The 21,442-nt window shown below is 44.5% G+C and overlaps 1 protein-coding gene across 2 annotated transcripts in view; it reads right to left on the reverse strand.

The window, feature by feature from the left end:
* Positions 1-21,442, reverse strand: part of HIP1R (huntingtin interacting protein 1 related) — a 315,167-nt gene that overhangs the window by 32,202 nt on the left and 261,523 nt on the right. For both annotated transcript variants that reach the window (XM_063964565.1, XM_063964563.1), the window contains exons 16-22: positions 17,304-17,420; positions 14,200-14,301; positions 12,530-12,724; positions 11,292-11,439; positions 9,448-9,534; positions 8,544-8,651; positions 8,318-8,454 (exon numbers count right to left, since the gene is read on the reverse strand). In XM_063964565.1, the coding sequence (XP_063820635.1) occupies positions 8,318-8,454; positions 8,544-8,651; positions 9,448-9,534; positions 11,292-11,439; positions 12,530-12,724; positions 14,200-14,301; positions 17,304-17,420 (894 nt within the window). The remainder of the gene's footprint in view (positions 1-8,317; positions 8,455-8,543; positions 8,652-9,447; positions 9,535-11,291; positions 11,440-12,529; positions 12,725-14,199; positions 14,302-17,303; positions 17,421-21,442) is intronic.

Genomic DNA, 21,442 nt, shown 5'->3' on the forward strand with positions numbered 1-21,442 from the left:
CGAAGCCAGGACCAACAGCATGACCACTTTCCACGTGAGATATTTTAAATCCACCGTTTTAAGTGGTTCAGACCAATGTGATTTTTGGAAATTCAAAACAACATTTGTATCCCAAGGTGCCACTGAAGGCACAAAAGGAGGCTGTATATGTAGCACTCCCTTAACAAACGTCTGGACTTCAGGCACTGAAGCCAGTTCTTTTTGAAAGAAACTCGACAGGGCCGAAATCTGAACCTTAATGGATCCCAATTTGAGGCCCATAGACACTCCTGCTTGCAGGAAATGCAGGAATCGACCCAGTCGAAATTCCTCCGTTGGGGCCTTTTTGGCCTCGCACCACGCAACATATTTCCGCCAGATGCGGTGATAATGCTTTGCGGTTACATCCTTTCTGGCTTTTATCAAAGTAGGGATGACTTCGTCTTGAATGCCTTTTTCCTTTAGGATCCGGCGTTCAACCGCCATGCCGTCAAACGCAGCAGCGGTAAGTCTTGGAACAGACAGGGTCCCTGCTGGAGCAGGTCCCTTCTCAGAGGTAGAGGCCACGGGTCCTCTGTGAGCATTTCTTGAAGTTCCGGGTACCAAGTCCTTCTTGGCCAATCCGGAGCTACGAGAATAGTTCTTACTCCTCTCCGCCGTATAATTCTCAGCACCTTGGGTATGAGAGGCAGAGGAGGGAACACATACACCGACTGGTATACCCATGGTGTCACCAGAGCGTCCACAGCTATTGCTTGAGGGTCCCTTGACCTGGCGCAATATCTGTCTAGTTTTTTGTTGAGGCGGGACGCCATCATGTCCACCTTTGGTTTTTCCCAACGGTCTACAATCATGTGGAAGACTTCTGGGTGAAGTCCCCACTCTCCCGGGTGGAGGTCGTGTTGAGGAAGTCTGCTTCCCAGTTGTCCACTCCCGGAATGAACACTGCTGACAGTGTTATCACATGATTTTCCGCCCATCGGAGAATCCTTGCAGCTTCTGCCATCGCCCTCCTGCTTCTTGTGCCGCCCTGCCTGTTTACGTGGGCGACTGCCGTGATGTTGTCCGACTGGATCAGCACCGGCTGACCTTGAAGCAGAGGTCTTGCTTGGCTTAGGGCATTGTAAATGGCCCTTAGCTCCAGGATATTTATGTGAAGTGAAGTCTCCAGGCTTGACCACAAGCCCTGGAAATTCCTTCCCTGTGTGACTGCTCCCCAGCCTCGCAGGCTGGCATCCGTGGTCACCAGGACCCAGTCCTGAATGCCGAATCTGCGGCCCTCTAGAAGATGAGCACCCTGCAACCACCACAGGAGAGACACCCTTGTCTTTTGGTGACAGGGTTATCCGCCGATGCATCTGAAGATGCGATCCGGACCATTTGTCCAGCAGGTCCCACTGGAAAGTTCTTGCGTGGAATTTGCCGAATGGAATTGCTTCGTAAGAAGCCACCATTTTTCCCAGAACCCTTGTGCATTGATGCACTGACACTTGGCCTGGTTTTAGGAGGTTTCTGACTAGCTCGGATAACTCCCTGGCTTTCTCCTCCGGGAGAAATACCTTCTTCTGAACTGTGTCCAGAATCATCCCCAGGAATAGAAGACGTGTCGTCGGGATCAGCTGCGATTTTGGAATATTGAGAATCCAACCGTGCTGCTGCAACACTACTTGAGATAGTGCCACCCCGACCACCAACTGTTCCCTGGATCTTGCCCTTATCAGGAGATCGTCCAAGTAAGGGATAATAAAAACTCCCTTTCTTCGAAGGAGTATCATCATTTCGGCCATTACTTTGGTAAAGACCAGGGGTGCCGTGGACAATCCAAACGGCAGCGTTTGAAACTGATAGTGGCAGTTCTGTACCACAAACCTGAGATACCCTTGGTGAGAAGGGTCAATTGGGACATGGAGGTAAGCATCCTTGATGTCCAGAGACACCATTGTAAGTGCTCAATGACTTTAGATTTAAAATGGGTCTCACCAAGCCGTCCGGCTTCGGTACCACAAATAGCGTGGAATAATACCCCTTTCCTTGTTGCAGGAGGGGTACCTTGATTATCACCTGCTGGGAATACAGCTTGTGAATAGCTTCTAATCCCGCCTCCCTGTCGGAGGGAGTCGGAGGTAAGGCAGACTTTAGGAAACGGCGAGGGGGAGACGTCCCGAATTCCAATTTGCACCCCTGAGATACTACTTGAAGGATCCAGGAGTCCACCTGTGAGCGAGCCCACTGTGCGCTGAAATTTTTGAGACGGGCCCCCACCGTACCCGAGTCCGCTTGTAGAGCCCCAGCGTCATGCTGAGGACTTGGCGGAAGCGGGGGAGGACTTCTGTTCCTGGGAACTGGCTGTTTGTTGCAGCCTTTTTCCTCTCCCTCTGCCACGTGGCAGAATTGAGGAGCCTTTTGTCCGCTTGCCCTTATGGGGCCGAAATGGACTGCGCCTGATATGGCGTCTTCCTATGCTGAGAGGCTACCTGGGGTACAAACGTGGATTTCCCAGCAGTTGCTGTGGACACTAGGTCTGATAGACCTACCCCAAATAACTCCTCCCCTTTATAAGGCAATACTTCCATATGCCTTTTAGAATCGGCCTCACCCGACCACTGCCGCGTCCATTAACCTCTTCTGGCGGATATGGACAGCGCACTGACTCTTGATGCCAGTCGGCAAATATCCCTCTGTGCATCACGCATGTATATAAATGCATCTTTTAAATGTTCTACAGTCAGTAATATACTGTCCCTATCAAGGGTATCGATATTTTCAGTCAGGGAGTCAGACCAAGCCACCCCAGCACTGCCCATCCAGGCTGAGGCGATCGCTGGTCGCAGTATAACACCAGTATGTGTGTATATACATTTTAGGATAGTCTCCTGCTTTCTGTCAGTAGGATCCTTAAGGGCGGCCGTATCCGGGGACGGTAGCGCCACTTGTTTGGACAAGCGTGTGAGCGCTTTATCCACCTTAGGGGGTGTTTCCCAACGTGCCCTATCCTCTGGCGGGAAAGGGTACGTTGCCAATAACCTTTTAGGAATTATCAGTTTTTTTATCGGGAGAAACCCACGCTTCATCACATACTTCATTTAATTCCTCAGATGCAGGAAAAACTACAGGTAGTTTTTTCTAACCAAACATAATACCCTTTTTAACGGTACCTGTTGTACTATCAGTAATATGTAAAACAGTTTTTATTGCCTCAATCATGTAACGTGTGGCCCTACTGGAAGTTACATTCGTCTCCTCGTCGTCGACACTGGAGTCAGTATCCGTGTCGACGTCTGTATCTGCCATCTGAGGTAGCGGGCGTTTGAGAGCCCCTGATGGCCTTTGAGACGCCTGGACAGGCCCAAGCTGAGTAGCCGGCTGTCCCATGTCATCAAACTTCTTATGTAAAGAGTTAACACTTTCACGTAATTCCTTCCATAAGCCCATCCACTCAGGTGTCGACCCCCTAGGGGGTGACATCTCCACTACAGGCAATTGCTCCGCCTCCACATCATTTTCCTCTTCATACATGTCGACACAGCAGTACCGACACACAGCACACACACAGGGAATGCTCTGATAGAGGACAGGACCCCACTAGCCCTTTGGGGAGACAGAGGGAGAGTATGCCAGCACACACCAGAGCGCTATATATATGTAGGGATAACACTATATAGAGTGTTTTTCTCCTTATAGCTGCTGTATATAGTTATACTGCGCCTAATTAGTGCCCCCCCCCCCCTCTCTTTTTAACCCTTTTCTGTAGTGCAGGACTGCAGGGGAGAGTCAGGGAGACGTCCTTCCAGCGGGGCTGTGAGGGAAAATGGCGCCAGTGTGCTGAGGAGATAGGTTCCGCCCCCTTCTCGGCGGACTTTTCTCCCGCTTTTATCTGTAATCTGGCAGGGGTTAATATACATCCATATAGCCCTGGAGCTATATGTGATGTAACTTTAGCCAGCAAAGGTGTTTTTATTGCTTCTCAGGGCGCGCCCCCCCCAGCGCCCTGCACCCTCAGTGACCGGAGTGTGAAGTGTGTATGAGGAGCAATGGCGCACAGCTGCAGTGCTGTGCGCTACCTTGGTGAAGACTGATGTCTTCTGCCGCCGATTTTCCGGACCTCTTGTTGCTTCTGGCTCTGTAAGGGACTCGGCGGCGCGGCTCTGGGACCGGACTCCGAGGCTGGGCCTGTGTTCGGTCCCTCTGGAGCTAATGGTGTCCAGTAGCCAAGAAGCCCAAGCTGGCTGCAAGCAGGCAGGTTCGCTTCTTCTCCCCTTAGTCCCTCGATGCAGTGAGCCTGTTGCCAGCAGGTCTCACTGAAAATAAAAAACCTAAAACTAAACTTTTCCTAAGAAGCTCAGGAGAGCCTCCTAGATTGCACCCTGCTCGGTCGGGCACAAAAATCTAACTGAGGCTTGGAGGAGGGTCATAGGGGGAGGAGCCAGTGCACACCAGGTAGTCCTAAAGCTTTACTTTTGTGCCCAGTCTCCTGCGGAGCCGCTAATCCCCATGGTCCTTACGGAGTTCCCAGCATCCACTAGGACGTCAGAGAAAAGATATTGCTCTTGCGTTTCATTCTGCACCAAGGAGTATTCTTGACACCTCTCACATGAAGGCTCTGCTCTTAGTCCCTCCTTGTCAATTTATGTAAGAAACTGCAGCGGTGGTGTCCAACAAAACTTGGATCGCCTGATCCCTGAGCAGAGGAGGAGAGGCCTGAAGCAGAGCATTGTAGATCGCCCGAAGTTCTAGAATGCTGACTGGAAGAAGGACTTCGTAAGTTGACCACCTGCCCTGGAACTGAACCCCTTGGGTTGACAGCTCCCCATCCTCTCAGACTTGCATCTGTCGTGAGGAGGATCCAATCCTGAATACCAAAACTGCGACTTTCCAGTAGGTTGGAGGACTGCAACCACCACAGGAGGGACATCCTGGCCTGAGGTGACAGACGAATTATCCGGTGCATCTGAAGATGTGATCCGGACCACTTGCTCAGGAGATCCAATTGAAACGTTCTGGTATGGAACCTTACATATTGAATGGCTTCGTAGGAGGCCACCATCTTTCCTAACAACTTTATGCAAAGATAAATGGATATCAGAGGAAGCCGTAGGACTAGTTGCACCATCTCCTGAAGTGTTCTTGCTTTGTCCTCTGGGAGGAACACTTTCTGGGCCACAGTATCCAGCCACATTCCCAGGAACAGGAGCCGCTGAGTTGGCTCCAAGTGGGACTTCTGTAAATTGAGGATCCACCCATGGTGTGACATAAGTTGGATAGTGTGTTCTATATGGAGCAATAAAAGTTCCCTGGATCTTGCCTTTATCAATAGATTGTTCAGATAAGGGACAATATTTACCTCCTGGAACTGGAGTTGGAACATTATCTCCGCTATCACCTTGGTGAATACACTCGGAGCTGTGGATAGGCCGAAGGGTAGAGCCTGGAACTGGTAGTGATCGTTCAGCAGGGCAAACCGCAGGTAAGCCTGTTGAGGAGGCCAGATTGGGATATGTAGATAGGAGTCCCTTATAATCAGAGACACCACGAACCCCCGTTCCTCCAGGCTAGCAATCACTGCTCTCAAGGATTCCATCTTGAACTTGAAAACCTTGAGGTAAGGGTTCAAGATTTTAGACTCAGAATGGGCCTTACCAAACTGTCCGTTTTGGTACCACAAACAGGTTGGAGTAGTAACCCTTTCCCTGTTGTAGCAGTGGTACTGGAACAATGACCTGGGACTGGACCAACTTTAGGATAGCCTGTTGCAGCATAACCCGTGTATCCTCTAAAGCTGGTAAGCCTGATTTGAAAAATCGTTGGGGAGGAGCGTTGTCGAACTCCAGCTTGTAGCCCTGGGAAATGAAGTCCCTTACCCACGTATCCTGGCAGGAGCTGTCCCAGATGCGGCTGAAGTGACGCAGACGAGCTCCCACCTCGAGATCCCCTTGGGGTGGGGAGGCACCGTCATGCTGAGGCTTTTGTGAATGCTGAACTGGTGCTTGGTTACTGGGAAACAGCAGCAGTTGATTTTCTTGGCTTACCTCTGGTGCCTTGTGCCGCATTGGAGACAACTCTGGCTCTTGATCTGAATCTGGTGGTCCGAAAAGACTGGTTAGATGGCCCCGGGTAGGAATGCCTAGCCGGCGGGGCCCCAGAGGGGAGAAACGTGGATTTCCCTGCAGTAACCTTAGAGATCCATGTATCTAACGCAACCCTGAAGAGACAATCTCCTGAGAAAGGGAGAGACTCCACACTGTGTTTGGAATACGCGCCCGCAATCCACTGACGCAGCCACAAAGCTCTGCGCGCCGACACTGCCATGGCAGTATTTCTAGCATTAATAGTGCATATCTCCTTGAGAGAGTCACACAGCACGTGTGCGGCGTCTTGTTTGAGGAGGGTCACCGTAGCATATCCCCCGCAAGACCCTCCTGAATTTGAGTCGCCCAGGTATGGTGGCATGAGACATCCAGCAACCCCCTATCACAGGTCTTTGTGACATGCCAGCCGCTGTGTAAATAGACTTCAGTGTAGTTTCTATTTTCCTATCCCCAGGGTCCTTGAGTTGAAAGGACCCAGGGGCCGGCAATACCACCTTCTTAGAGAGGCAGGAGACCGAGACATCTACGGCTGGGGGTTCTTCCCAATGTTTCCTACCTTTCGGTGTAAATGGGAAAGTGCGTAAAAACCTCCTTGTAACCTGATATCTTATCAGGATTTTTCCAGGCTTGTTTAAAAACCTCATCTAGTTCCAGAGAATCAGGGAAGGGAATACTGAGATTTTTCTGTGCCAGGAAAGAATGACTGCGGTGCAGCAGCGTCTTCCAAAGAGATTTTTAATACATCCCTGTTTGCAAGAATTAGGGGCTCAATACTCTGTGTAGCAGTGGAATCTTCTATATCAGGTGGGTCCAATTCCTCCCCCTCCTCCTGAATATCCTCATCAGAATCTGAGAGTAGAGCAGGCAGCCCACGTTTAAGTGGCCTGAACTAGGGAGGGGAGGCTGTCTTTCATCAGCCTTAGCAGCCAGATCTGCAACAGCCTGTTGCAGTTGTTGTGTTGTCTGTTTATTAGCATTAAGCTGAGATGACATGTCTGCCATCATAGTCTTTATGGCACCGAGCAATAGTCTTTATGCTCCCCCCCCCCCACGTCTCCACACTAACTTGGGAAGACTGACTGCATTGGTCACACGATAGGGAACCAGTGAGAGGAGAATCTGGTGTGACAAACCTTGCATAACGCGTGTTTGACCATAATTACAGTAACACTCACACACACACAGGCAAGTACAATAACAAGCCTGCCCTTACTGCGCGTGATATGGAGACCTAGAGTGAGAGGGGGACAGCACACCCCAGCCTGTCAGACTTAGGAAACATGCAGGCTGAATATATTTATATCACAGTAAAAAATGGATTACTTGTCCTTAATTAGGAAACTAGATTGTGTACAATAGTGGCTCTCCCCCCTTGTTATACACCCTTGTACCAGTTTCCTGCGTATCCCGGAGTGCCTGGAGGAGCTAGCTTGTGTCCTTGCTGCTGCTGTAGGCAGAGGAAGGTGCCAAAATGCAGCTGGTCCCGCTCTGAGTAAGCTCCGCCCCCTATAATGGTGCCGGAGCTACATAAAATCTTTATACTGACAAAGTCTCCATACACTGTGCAAACATCACAATAGCTGTTAGTTTGCACTACCGCTGCCAGTGTACACAGGAGGGCTATAGCGGGTCCCCCCGTGGAGGGTCCCGTATAGTGCCCCTGAGATGCAACGCATCATGAACCGGGGGACCACCCTAGCTGGTCCCCCTGTTTGTACTCCCCAATCTTCTCACCTTCAGGCTATGTTACGGGTGTGCGGCGTTCTGCAAATTGCGACCGCCAAGGCACAGTGCCCCGCGGAACAAACAACCCCTCCCCCAACTCCCACGGTGCAGGTATACTGTTGCCCAGACAGCATACCGAAAATTATAAAGTTTAAAATAAACTGAAGAAAAATCCTCTAGAGCTCCCAGAGTGTGCATCCTCTCCTGAGGGCAATTTTTTCTAAACTCCCTGTGGGATGGGACATAGAGGGGAGGAGCCAGCACACCCAGTTGAAGAATTTTGAAGTGCACCAACTGCACTGGACCCCTTCTATACCCCATCGTATTAAGTAAACCCCAGTATCCCTTATGGATGCCGGAGAAACACAAAATAAAAGACACTACATAATGAGTGCTTACATGCATAAATTAAGAGTTCCATTATGACCAAACCCTTCTCCCAAATGTATACTGCTCTGAATTGCTCTTAAAACATCTGCATACATGTTTAGAATAAACAACTTCTACAGACTGAAAATGATCAGTACCTCTCCCAGTCCAAAGATATTCTGCAGTGTTCTTCTAACCTCCGTCAGATCAGCACCCTTTAAAGACTGTTTACTCTTCAGATCATTTAGATACTGCAAACTCTGGTTCCCACACTCCCTGCAGCTGTCAGTCAGTCCTGTAACATGAAAGATTGGCATGTAGTTGAAACCATCAACACAATAAATAGCAGACATTTAGTGCCAGAGAGTAAAAAGGATTACTTACGGTCCGCATGGTCAGTTGGAGCCATGTGAGAGGTTGCGCTACCGTTTACAATCGTATCTGCAGTTAAGTGGGCAAACTGAGCAAGTGCTCCTACCAAGTCAGAGGCATCTATGGGGAGGGAAAGTATTTACAATAATTAATGAGTGAGTGTTCTAGGCAAAGTGCACAATCCATCTATTTTATTCAATGCAATGAGAAACATGCCCGTTACATTAAAATTCATGTACAATGCAACAAACGCATCATACACCGGACACATGCAGCAGACGCTTGTCTGTCATGTTATATCAATGTATTAGTTTAAGAGACTCTTTAGAGTGTAACTGCATGTGATCAACCTCTACTGCACAAGATAGCTGTAGAGCCATAGATACACTGAAGACTGTGAGCCAAAAGTAAAGGCTACGTGGTGTGGAAAGCGACAATGTTTCTGTGATTTAGCCGCAAAATGTAAATGGCTAATCTGTTTTAAAATTGCTGCTCTAAATCTTGCAGTAAAGTTGCCAAAATAATAGCACTTTCTGCAACCCACATGCATTACTTTTGGCCCTGTATCTGGGAACAATGCAGTTCACATTTGTGCAGATTTCTCTCACCGGAAGTGGCAGAAATAATGGCAACAGGAGAAATAATGGTATACAAATAAAGAGTGGAGTATATTGTAAATTGAGAGAATACCCTACCAAACCCAGTGTAAACTGCAAGATATGCAAAAACACAAGAGTAAAATGAATCAATTAAAACCACTGTAATTAGTCCAGAAAGTGTGGCAGTACAGAAAAGATCCAATTATAGCTGCACTTTAGTACTGCTGTTCTAGGTCTGCTACGCTATGTTTAGTTCACATCTAAATCCCTAGCCCCCACTCAGACCATACAGTACCTGAAAATAAGACCGCACCCACCTGTCATGTTTTGTACATATTTAGAGTGTCCATTCTCAAGGGGCGTTAAGGAGTCTATAGCAGACTGAGCTCTGCTGACAAGATAATCTGTAGACATGAGAATGGAATTAAGTTATATAAAACATTATAGGACATTTTACAAGATGTAAAGAGTGTATCTGAAGCAAAAAGAACACATGCAAATTGCTGATCAGTCAGAACATCTGTCAGTCTTGAATTCACATCAGTGTAACTAAATAAAATCTGTATTTCCTGTCCAATCATGCTGTAGTGCTTTCAGAACATTCAGGGATACCAAACTCCACACACACAGGGTCCCAGCTGGGATCAAACTCATCACTACAGTGCGGTAAGGCAACAATGCTAGCCACTGTGCATCTGCGCAATTAGAAGCATATTCATTAATGAGTCTGAATGTTTCTTTGCAGTGTAATGTACTTAAGGGCTGATTCTGAGTTGGAAAGGCAAAATAGAGCAAGTAACTGCATTTTGGCAAAACCATGTGCACTGCAGCTGGGGCAGAAGTAAAATCGTTTGATGGTCGCGACTGACGCTTTTCTTACTCGTTTCCATCAAAGCAGCACGGATCTGACGAGCTGTTTGGAATCCGTTATGTCTGGAAATCTGTCCTCCTGTTTTGTGATCACTTGAGGTTGTCCAGGTTGTAGGAATCGTGTACACTACTGTTTATGGCATGCTAAAAAGAGAAACCTTCCCCAGGCAAGCAAATTCACGCAAAATATGCCCTGCATTTCTCAAATATACTATGGTAGATCGCTTTTCCATTGTTAACTCTTCCCTGGGAGCCATTTAGAGACCACTTTACACTTTTTCACAAGTGTTCACAGTATCACAATACAAGGCGAGCACTGGAATACGTCCTCTGTGTATGAATTGACGAATTGTTTCAAAACAGCATTGGGCACGTATCCGATATCCATACGAGCACCTTGGGACCTTGTGGCCGTAACTTGTTTCTTTTCAGGGATACACACATTTTACACATTATCTGGCTGTTCGTGTACCTCCTAACTTCTTTACCTCAGGAAGAGGGACCTTTGCACACAATGCAGCTGCGTGCCCAAAATGAGGAGGAGTGGTCCTCATGGGGAATGCCGCACCCATGAGTCACTGCAGGTGGCCTCATTTCTTACATATTAAGTTCATCCTTTACTGAAATCAACAAATCTAGGGGTGTATTGAAATTAATTTGTTTTACTGTCAGTAATTCTGTATTTATCGGTTATTGTGAGAGACAGTTGTCATGTTTATATGCTGCAGTAATGTGAATTATGCTAAACAACAATATGGTAAATTATCGCTGTTCTTCTCAAATGGTTCCCTTGAATTTCTTCAGCTATGAAAACCCATCTCCTCTAGTGTCAGATGCCTGCTAACAGAAGTTAATTGGGTTGGTGACCAGAAACGACATTTGAAGACATGAATGTTATCAAACAGTAAAAAAAAAAAAAAAAAAAAAATATCATATGGTCGGGTGCGAGGTGCCACACTGTTAACTTCAAAGTCAGGTGGCTGCGATGCACATTTCTGGGAATTTAATTAATTACTTTTGGTTTGCAACAACTAAATATTTATAGCCCTTAAAGATGGAGAACTGAACTTATTTATCCAAGAACATGGTCACAAACGGTCTAAACGAATAATAATAATAATAATAATAATAATATAGAATAAGGTCTCTCATTGCTCAAGTTAAAACACAACTGCTCTTTAACAAATTGTACAAAATTACTCTCTTGCAGCACAATAAAAAATAACCATTAAATCTGCAAATAATTATCACTAACAAGCAAAGTAACGTGACTATCTTCTAACCACCATACCTGGTGAACTGGTGCAGCGGATATGAAGAGGGTCATCGAGTTTGGCTACGGCATCCTGGATGATGTTCTCTGCTTTCATTACAGTTGCCTGGATGATGTTAAATTGGTCTTCTAACATCTTCTGACAAAGTTTCTGCTCGTCTGCAGTCTGAAGAACACACAAGACACCTTCAGTTTTTACCCCAACATTTATGTCTCACTTAGTTTTTACATAAACTGTATAAACAAGTGAACCTACTATAGTTCATATATAAATATTCAGACATGCACCTCATCCAGGATGTAATTTGAAGTCAACCAATCTGTTGTTTTGTCTTCAACTATGAATTAATGTACCAATTTTGGAGCATATGATTCCAATAATTGTTTATATTTGCTATGTATATGGTTTTCAACCAAACACATATACAGACAGTGAGTGCGTGGATGTGTGTCTCCTAGTTAACATGCATGCTCTGTACAAATTGGTAGTGTTGCATCTATGGTACGATCTTGCGTTTTGCCAAAGGGCCAATATCAGACTCAACTTTGTAGACACAGAAGAGGTCAAACTGGATGAAATCTGGATGTTGGTCACAGGAGCATAACGATAACCTTCAATAACCTTCACAGCACATTTACCAGCATTTCTGATGAGCTGATCAACTCGGACCCAGAGTTTGTTTTGGGACACACAATGTGATATCAGGCCATATCTACTTTTGTTTTATTGTGGCAATGTGAAATCATACTTTTCACATGTTTATTCAGTGCACTTTTAAAGCAATTTGTTTCTCAAATTTTTTTTTTAAGGTGCTGTTAGTGTGTAAGTGGGTAATCCATCAAAAAAAAAAAAAAATGACGAGTGAATTTAGGCCCTTAGTTTATGTAACACATCAAGAGTACAAGTATTTAACCCTCCTCTATTTTACAGATGTAACTAAAATCCTTTGTCCCATTAAATATGTTGCTGTAGCCCTGCAATACTCACTACTGATAGTCCCCATGGTATTGCATTATGGTGTCAACATTTACTGTATAATTCCTGTGTGTTGGATCTCACCCCATGCATTTATCTTGCCACTATAAAGAGCGGAGGGACATGCTGTTGTACTAGGCAGTTTCATCTCCCTCTGCTTCTAGTACAGGTAATGATGTCACTACTGTCACTTACACAATGACAGTGCTTTGGCATGTACCGTTTATGCTTAGAAAGCTTACATTAATACTAGGACATTACATAATTTTCCATAAGATACCTTTTTGCCAAGTTTTTCATTCAAGTCCCGTATTTCGCCGGCCCTTTTCTCTTGCTCTTGGTTGAATAAAGATTCAGTCTCTTGAGCCACATTTTTGACCGAAAGCAGTTCTGACTCTCTAGAGTTTACCATACTTCTCAGCGAGTCCTTCTCCGCTTCAAGCGCTGCCAGTTTGGAATGCAGCTGGGATTCAGACTAAAAATGCACAGAAATTCAGCACATAAGCATTATATTTAAAACTCAGATAAAAGAGTAACCGGCAAACGTGACTTAAAATAGATAAATTACAGAGACATAATTTCCACTTCAGAAAATTAAAAATACTTTTTGATTTTTATGTTTCAATGCCTAAATTGTGGGCCACAAATACTTGTGAGTTGTTTTTGAGCATATAGCATAAGTCTCTGAATCAGTTGTCTCCAATTAGGTAATATAAGTAAACTATAATCTCATTTTTCTTTTGATATTATTTTCACAAATGCAATAGGTACACTGTATGTGATAAGCGTTTTGGTGCATTTAATCGTATACTTTTAATACCACGGGACACACAGCGCTGAGCCGGGTCCAATTAAAACAAATGGTGAAAGGATTGATTAAAAACAACCAAATAGGAAACATAAACGGGATATAAATGCAGGCTTAGTAATAGTCCATATTAATATAAAAAGTCCAAATACAGGGTCACAAATCACTAATCTGCAATAAACAAATAAGCATATTTCTATTTCAAAAAGGGGAAGGTGACAGATTTAGTAATGATCTGAATTTCATTAGTGCTTTTATTTTATCTTTTGACCTTGTTCTTATTTTAATTTTAATGGTTAATGCATCTGTTTATTAATAAGACTGCAGTCACGTACTATACTTGATTTGTGTTCTGTATATTTAGCACTACCATTGTGAAGCCACCTATCCTGGCATGTACCAGACACATGATGGAGGGAAGGTGGGAAATGGGAAAAAAAACAACAACTTCTGCACCGCTGGGTTTTTTTCGGGACAGAAAATGGGACATGGTGATTTCTACAGAAGTCAGAGTCTTTTTTCATGCACCTCCAGAGCAAGTCTCCAGTTAGCTTGAGTTTGTGTGTGTATGAGTGTGTGACCTTGCTGTGCAGTGTCCCCCCCCCCCCCATCCTCCCCCGATGCCCATCGCCAGGAGAACTACATCTCCATACAGCCATTGAGACTCCCAGCAGCCCCAGTGGTAAGATATGAGGGGGGAGCCACGGAGACCACTGCACGGGTAAGTATTAATTTTACTTTTTGCTTGCGTTGCAGAGTTTTCAGCGCTGGAAACATTGCAACCGATTTTTTTTTTAATTCGATACCGCAGGTATCAAGAGCCACGTACCAGCGGTAATCCAAAACTGGGCGTGAGGTACCCAAGGTTTTTTACCTCGTGTCCAGTTGAATTCCCCCCATATACTAATGTTCTCTCTGCGAGCTGCACTTGCAGAGTAGGATGCATCTTGCCTATACGACTAAGATTTGTTTCAGTGTGCATTTTGTGCTGTCTGATTTAGATGATAATTCTGTTCAACTCCAAATGAGCCCCTCAGTGTTTAGAACAGAGAGCAAAGAGAAAGATTCTAATACTGGACAACCAGATGTTCTTTTATAGTTAGGAACCCCCAGGTTCCTGCAGTTGTCATGCCATGTGGTACCTGTTCAGTATTGGTCAGAGACTGCTGCACTCGTGTCAGCTCTTCCTTTCTTGCTTCAACCTCTGTTTTCAGCTGTTCAATCTGAAAAGTCTGTTCTTCCAACTGCAGGCATTATTGGGCAGAATAATAAAAAAAAAAAAAAAGACAAGTTTGTTAAACTTTGAATTCATCAAATCAACAAGCTGCTGTCGATCTTTGCAACGTGCAAACTGCAGTAGTTGGCAGGGAAAAAAAACACAGTACAGTATACTGTATTAAAACAAATTAAAAAACACATTAAAAATACACTAGATTTTCCCATCCCTGCTCTAGCATAGTCCTGTCTATGTACTGCATTATCTAACAATTTTACATATAGCCAATGATCTCTGTTCAAATATTATTCTCTCATCTTTTCAACTTCAGAATAAGAAACAGAAAATAAATACCTTGGTGCTAATAAAAAACAGTATATAATTATATCTTTAGCCTCTGATTTAGGGAGCAAAACAGGTCTGAGTTACTCCTTGTTGGTCACGAATACTGCACGCAACCCTTTTGGATCACTCTACGGACTCCCTTGGTGCTCACCCGCAGCCACTTGTCACAGCAACAGCACTTGAATCAGACACTGGTTTGGAAGAGGAGCGCCGTGGTCTTGAGCGGCTAAGGACAGTCATCCTGCCAGGTGGCCACACCGCAGGTCTGTGGAATCTGGGAGACTTCACAAAAGCCGGAGTGTTTGGTAATCGTCTCAGCTTACACCCAGCTATATATCAGACCTGTCAAGATTGACTAGTCTGGGACTTGTAGTTCCACAAACAGTGATCTTACTATCTAAGACTGTGTCCAAGTTAACTTTCACAACCAACACTTGGATCCCTATAAAGGAGCTTATGAGTGATACCAGAAAATTGGAATGTATTACAAGCATTTTTAAAGTTTAATAGCCATGTGGTTAGATTTTATATGAATTACTATTTTATATAAGCTTTTTTTCTTCTATTGCTATTACATTGATATTCTATATTCATCATATTAGGTGTGTCTTGACCTCTCACTTACCTACTGCTGTTATATATCTATACAAGCGCAGTTCTATACTATAGATTTTTTTGTTTAAAAAGAAGAAAAAAAATGTACTTTTGAGGGATGAAGTTACCAACTATACCCTTGTATAACCAAGTTGCTCATATATAGTACATAAATAGACTGGCTTTACCGTAAAGATAATAAAGCCCATGCCTCTCTAAGAAAAAGATGACAGACACAAACATCTACAGCACAAGCCCCTCTAATGTCCACCTGCAAATTATAGCATAGCTTAATGAACAGATAAAAGTGAAAGCCTCCAAATTCCCTGCCTGTCATTGCTATATAAACCTACCTAACCCTTCACAGTCTGGAAGGAAGTAGGCATCATCATCCCTATCATGTGCCTTATAGATTTGCCAAGAAGCCCTACACATATATGCATCACAGAGCCATTTAACTTGGTTTTTCTCCAAGCTAGCACTACTGTATATCAGCAATGTGAGGAGGGGAATCTGACAGGCACAATCCCTAGATATCATCTGGACAATAAAACCTCCAAAACATAAGACCATTTCCCTAATAAGACATTATAATATGTTTTTTTATACAAACTACTTATAGTGAGATGTTATTGAATATATATAACAAAGCAGCTTGATCGCCAGGCACTGTAGAAGGTTCCTGATGAGACTTGCAGATACACAAATACCTGCTGAAAATGCCCAAAATGTCTCTCGGACAACTAACTAGAATTACCAGATCATCTCTTTAAAAAGGGACACACATGTATTGCACAGGTTATGTGGCTGGCTGATACAAGTCTCACACATGTTGTAGGATATGTTCTCTTAATGCTCATATTATGAAAAGAGAAAAAAAACAAAATAGTGTTGCACATTATACTGTATATAATCTTTAACAAGGGAATCCACCTTCTGATGCACACTAGGGAAGAATAGCGAGTCCCTTCCAAGTTTAAGTATCGGTCACCATCTCTCCCTTAGGTATTCTTCCTACCAGATGTACGAAACAGGCAAGTTCATCATCCTTAGCGAATAACTGTGAGGTGTCCTCGGGTGTTCTATCAGTTGGACATTCCTGAATAGTCACATGTTATGCAAATAAGGTGACTCAAAAAGGAACCTGGATAGGGAGAGGTCCCCAGTCTGACTGCGACAGACCAGAGCTCATCCCGCAGGACACTAAGCTTACATGTTCATACAATAGACTGAAAGCTGGTAACTCCATTAGCTTCTAGAATATTTGTAAAGAGTACACTTAGCCCGTACATGGACTGCTCACACTCATTTATCCTTATGAATATACAAGCTGCCCAGAAAATGGCTCACGTCATGCTGGCATGTAAAAAAGTGAACGCAGGATAAACTGTAGAGCAGTAATATGTCGTAGAAGTAAACATAGGTTTATTTATGCTTCAGTAAAATAAAAAATAATCTTGGTAAAGTTAGAAGAAATTACAGTAAGTGAATTATAACACAAATGCTTCAGATTTTAGTTTGTGATCTAAAACACAATCTTACACTTGTGCTAAATAAAAAAAGTATATGTGATAAGGATCATTAAGCGTGCTCAACTGTGACGCCATAAATACATTCAATGTTGTGCTTTAATTGTGCAAAACTCATCATAGTGGAAAGCACACTCTTACAGGTATACCACAGTCCAGTGCTCACCCAACCTGCAACGATAGAAAACACCCAGTCTTCTGCATGGCACACAGTCAGGTATGTTTCTGCAATCAGTGAGATGCAATGTATTGCAGAGTGAAAAGGCAGCATAGCGAGATGTCTGCTACACACACTCTTAGGTCAGCCTACCGAGGGTGAGCTTTAGCACTTGTACTTGAGAAACCCCCCTGGGGTTAGGTTACTAGGTAGTACATCTCAAAGTCACTGCGCTTTTAGAAATTTTGGCAGCTGGACATATATAGGCACGTCTCATTTTGTATTTCATATTACCACCCTTTGAAATCCAGCGCCTGAAACTGCTGAAAATGTGGCTGCTTGGAAAAGCACCGCTTAGTAAATTTAACCTCTAAACCTATTAAAAATGCAAGTGTTTCAATTAACCTTTATTTCTGACTCGCGCTTCACTTGATCCATCTGAAACTGCAGCTGCTCTTTGATACGTTCCACTTCTTCTTGGTTTTGTTGCGATACTGTAAGCTGCTTGGCGGTGTCAGCATTCTGTGTAAGATGGAAAGAGATGCAGCACATTACAATATACTTCTTAGAATGGGTTACTGACTCATATGATAGCTTTAGAAGTTACAATAAACTGTGTTGCAATTTATTCTAAGATCATAGTTTCAACAGGAACAAAGATTACAGGTATGGGCAGTCATTTTGTGTGTGTGTGTGTGTGTATATATATATATATATATATATATATATATATACACACACACACACACACACACACACACACACACACACATACACATATATAGTGTGTGTGTGCGGTAGAGAGCGCTTGTAAGTGTGTTTTATGTATCAAGTGGCACCTGTAAAAAAGAAAAATTAGTTAAGGTATGTTTAACTGCCTCTTTTTGGGTGATGTTATGGGTAACAACTAGTCCACTTTGCTCCAGTATATTAGATTTCAGCTCCGGCATCTACTCACCCTGCCTATCTGTCCCTGTGTTGGCCTGCGGTTCTCTTCCAGCCGATGGTATGGGCTGACCGCGGCGTGCAGTTTCAGATGCCGCTGCGCCCAGAGGGTTGCTATGGCGATGACATCACTGGGGGATCGCTGGTAGCGTCTCCTGGAGCGGCCAAATGCTGATACTCATGGCTGGCTGGTTTGTCCTGTTACCATGTGGGTACGACGCGTTTCATGCGTCCGGGGTGCACTTTGTCAAGGACATGAAGTCTTTAAAACAGTTTCTTTATATACTATGAAGCTTTATTGTTAAAAAACTGAACTTCCGGCCGGAAGTAGTAAAAGGTGCAGGAACCGCATTCAACGTTTTATTCCGCATTAGAAGTACTTTTTTTTCTTTCTTATAGCAGATTGATTTCTTTTAAAATTCTTAAAAAAAAAAAAAACGATGACTTCCGGTTCCGGCGCCCATGTGAGGAGAAGCTGATTGCTGCAGCTCTCCTGCACCCTCGGTAACCGGAGCACACAGCGCTTCCCGCTCGTGGCTTTTCTCAGCACCTGGCGCACACTACCTGTGGGAAAGTGCTGGGGACTGGATGGAAAGGTTTCTGTCCTCCCCCATGCCCCCTAAAGCCCAGAGATCGAGGTCTGAAAAACGGCCGGGGGAATCCAAGATGGCCGCCGCACCTAGCTCACAAACGAGTCTGCAGGCTGCTGGCAGCATTAAACAGGCTTCTGCAAAACACATTTCTCCCTCAGGTGAGCCTGAGTGTTCCCCTGCCTCTCCAGTGACTTATGCTGATGTAGTGAGAGCGGTTAGGGATGCCATGGAGCCTATCATGGATGCACATGCTGCTAAAATGCAGCAGGCAGTAAAAGACCTAAAATCCCAAATCAAGCAGTTATCTAAGACTGTTCTTACAAATGAACAAAGGCTGGGGGAGACTTTTCAGGATGTTGGGGATCTTAAGCACAGATATGATGAGCTCCAGAAATCGCACTTCCAGCTGCTGAACAAGGTTGACGATCTTGAAAATAGATCGAGGAGATCGAATCTTCGGGTGCTGGGGCTCCCTGAGTCACTGAAAGGTCCTGATTTGACCTTTTTTTTTTACAAACGTCCCTCCTTGATTTGTTGCATATCCAAGATGAATGCACTGGCTTAGTTTTCGAGAGAGCCCACAGACTGGGTCCCCCACGTTCTTCACCTAATAGCAGACCACGTGTGGTTATATTTAAATGTCTGAACTTTCTCCATAAGGAGGCAATATGGACGGCATCCAGGAGGCATAGGAATTTACAATGGGAGGGAGCTCGTTTGGCCATTTTCCAGGACTACTCCGCGGAGGTATCCCGGGCACGTCGGGAATTTACCCCCCTTTGCTCCCGTTTGGTAAAGGCGAATAAAAAATTAGCTCTGCTCTTCCCTGCAAGACTACGCCTGTTTGATGGAAATTCTTTCCAGGACTTTACAAATCTTGCAGATGCAGAGGCTTATGTTTCTGAGGCATCCAAGGCAGATGACGACTCCTCTCAGGCGGATGACACCCTGGATCGAGATGGCGGAGTATTGCTCCTGGACTTCTCTGTTTCCGGTTATGTCTGCCAATTTAATTATTGCTGTAGAATCTGCTGCAGGTGTTTTTTCCCCCAAAAGAGACTTTGGTCTTATACAGCGGGCTGAACCTTTTTGCCTTGTTTTCTGTTTTAGATTTTTCTTATTCATCTGTTGTCTTTTTGTGGCTATGTAATCTTTCTAGAATGGTTATATATGCTTAGCGGAGATATCTCCCCCTACTTCTTATGTGACAGGCTGCGTTTTTCTTTTTCTGTGACATGCTCCGTGTGCTCTGATATTTTCTTGTTATTTTTCCTATGTATATTTTCATATATTATGTTGCCGAGGGTGGGTAAGGGCGCCCCCTCTCTCATTTTTTCCTCAGGTTTTCATAATTCTGGCTGGCTCATTGGCGGTCTAAGACGGCCTCTGTGCTTGCTTGAACCGGTTGTTCTCGTTTTCTGAAGTTATGATTGTCCTTAGCAGGACTTTCTTTCACAATGTTAATGTTATATTTTGTGTGTTTTCTATGTTTTTGTCCCTCTTTTCTTCTCCCCCTCATCTTCTCCTCCTAATGTGTCCACCCCGGTATGATTTGTATCAGTTTTTCAGCGGCTGTAGATATCATGATTACTGCGCAGGTTATCAGGTTTTCCCAGTTCATTTGATGCATGGCTAGTTTGATGGTCGGTACATGGAATGTGGGAGGGATCAACTCCCCAGCTAAACGCAGAAAGATTTTGCTCTATCTTTGGAAGGTGGGGATGGATGTTGTTTTCATTCAGGAATCTCACCTTATGCCAAATGAGGTGGTAAAACTGAACACTATGGGTTGGTCTGTGGTAGCCTCTTCCTCCTTCTCTTCTAAGGCTAGGGGAGTGATTATTTTAGCACGGCACACGGTCCCTATCTGTCCATGCGATTTTAGATGACACTCAGGGTCGGTATGTACTGGCAGATGTCACATTGTATGCATCCAGGTTCCTACTTTGTAATATTTATGCTCCCAATCAGTACTCTAAGCAATTTTATACGAACATGGTCACTAAGCTACTAAGCTACTCTGAAATTCCTATAATCTTGGGTGGAGATTTTAATTTATGTTCTTCTCCAACCTTGGATAACCCCCCCCCCCTCGTGATGCCCCCTCGTTACCACGTATTGGTATCCCCTATATTTGCTCGCAGTTGTCCTTAGTGGATGTGTGGCGCGCATGCTACCCATTAGAAAGGGAATTTACATGTCTCTCAGCTGCGCACCACACGTTCTCGAGGATTGACTATCTGCTGTTATCTTACTCCTTTTTCTCAAAAGTGGCTGACTCTAAAATTGAGGATATCTGTATTTCGGACCATGCTTTATGCTGGATGAATTTGATGCTCCTCTCAGAAAAATCCCCTTTTCGCTCCTGGCACTTCCCCTCTCATTTAAGTGGCTCTCTGAAATTCCGCTCCTCATTAGATGCAGCGTGGCTGGATTTTCATACGCACAATGGAGAAACTCTGAGTGAGGATCCTGCTCTTTTCTGGCAGGCGTCAAAATCAGTTATTCGGGGGCACATTATGTCCTATAGTAAAAAAAGGGATTTAGATTTAAACTCACAATATATGGAAGCCCAGGCGGCTCTTACTCACTCTTTTCAGGAATTTAAATCCTCCCCCTCCCCTTCTACTAGGGAACGATACCTTACACAAAAAACACTGTTTGATACCCTCCTTTCTCAAATGGAAGCTAAATATTAATTTTCAAGAGACTGTGGCATTTACAGATATGGCAATAAGTCTGGCAAACTGTTATCCCGTTTGTTAAAAGGCAGACACCCTAAAGTGGTCATTCACTCTCTGCTCACCCAAGGTGGGGACAGAGTACGGACCTCGGCCGAGATTGCTGAGGTGCTACAGTCTTTTTATGCCACTCTTTATGCACGTCCTGTTATTAACCAGACCCACAAGTCTAGCTTTTGGTCTTCTACTGATCTGCCTCAAATGTCAGTCGCACTGTACCTCTCTTCTTGCACCTATCACCACTGAGGAAGTTTCTTTAGCAATA

Source organism: Pseudophryne corroboree, chromosome 1 (assembly GCF_028390025.1).
Source record: "Pseudophryne corroboree isolate aPseCor3 chromosome 1, aPseCor3.hap2, whole genome shotgun sequence".
Lineage (NCBI taxonomy): Eukaryota > Metazoa > Chordata > Amphibia > Anura > Myobatrachidae > Pseudophryne > Pseudophryne corroboree.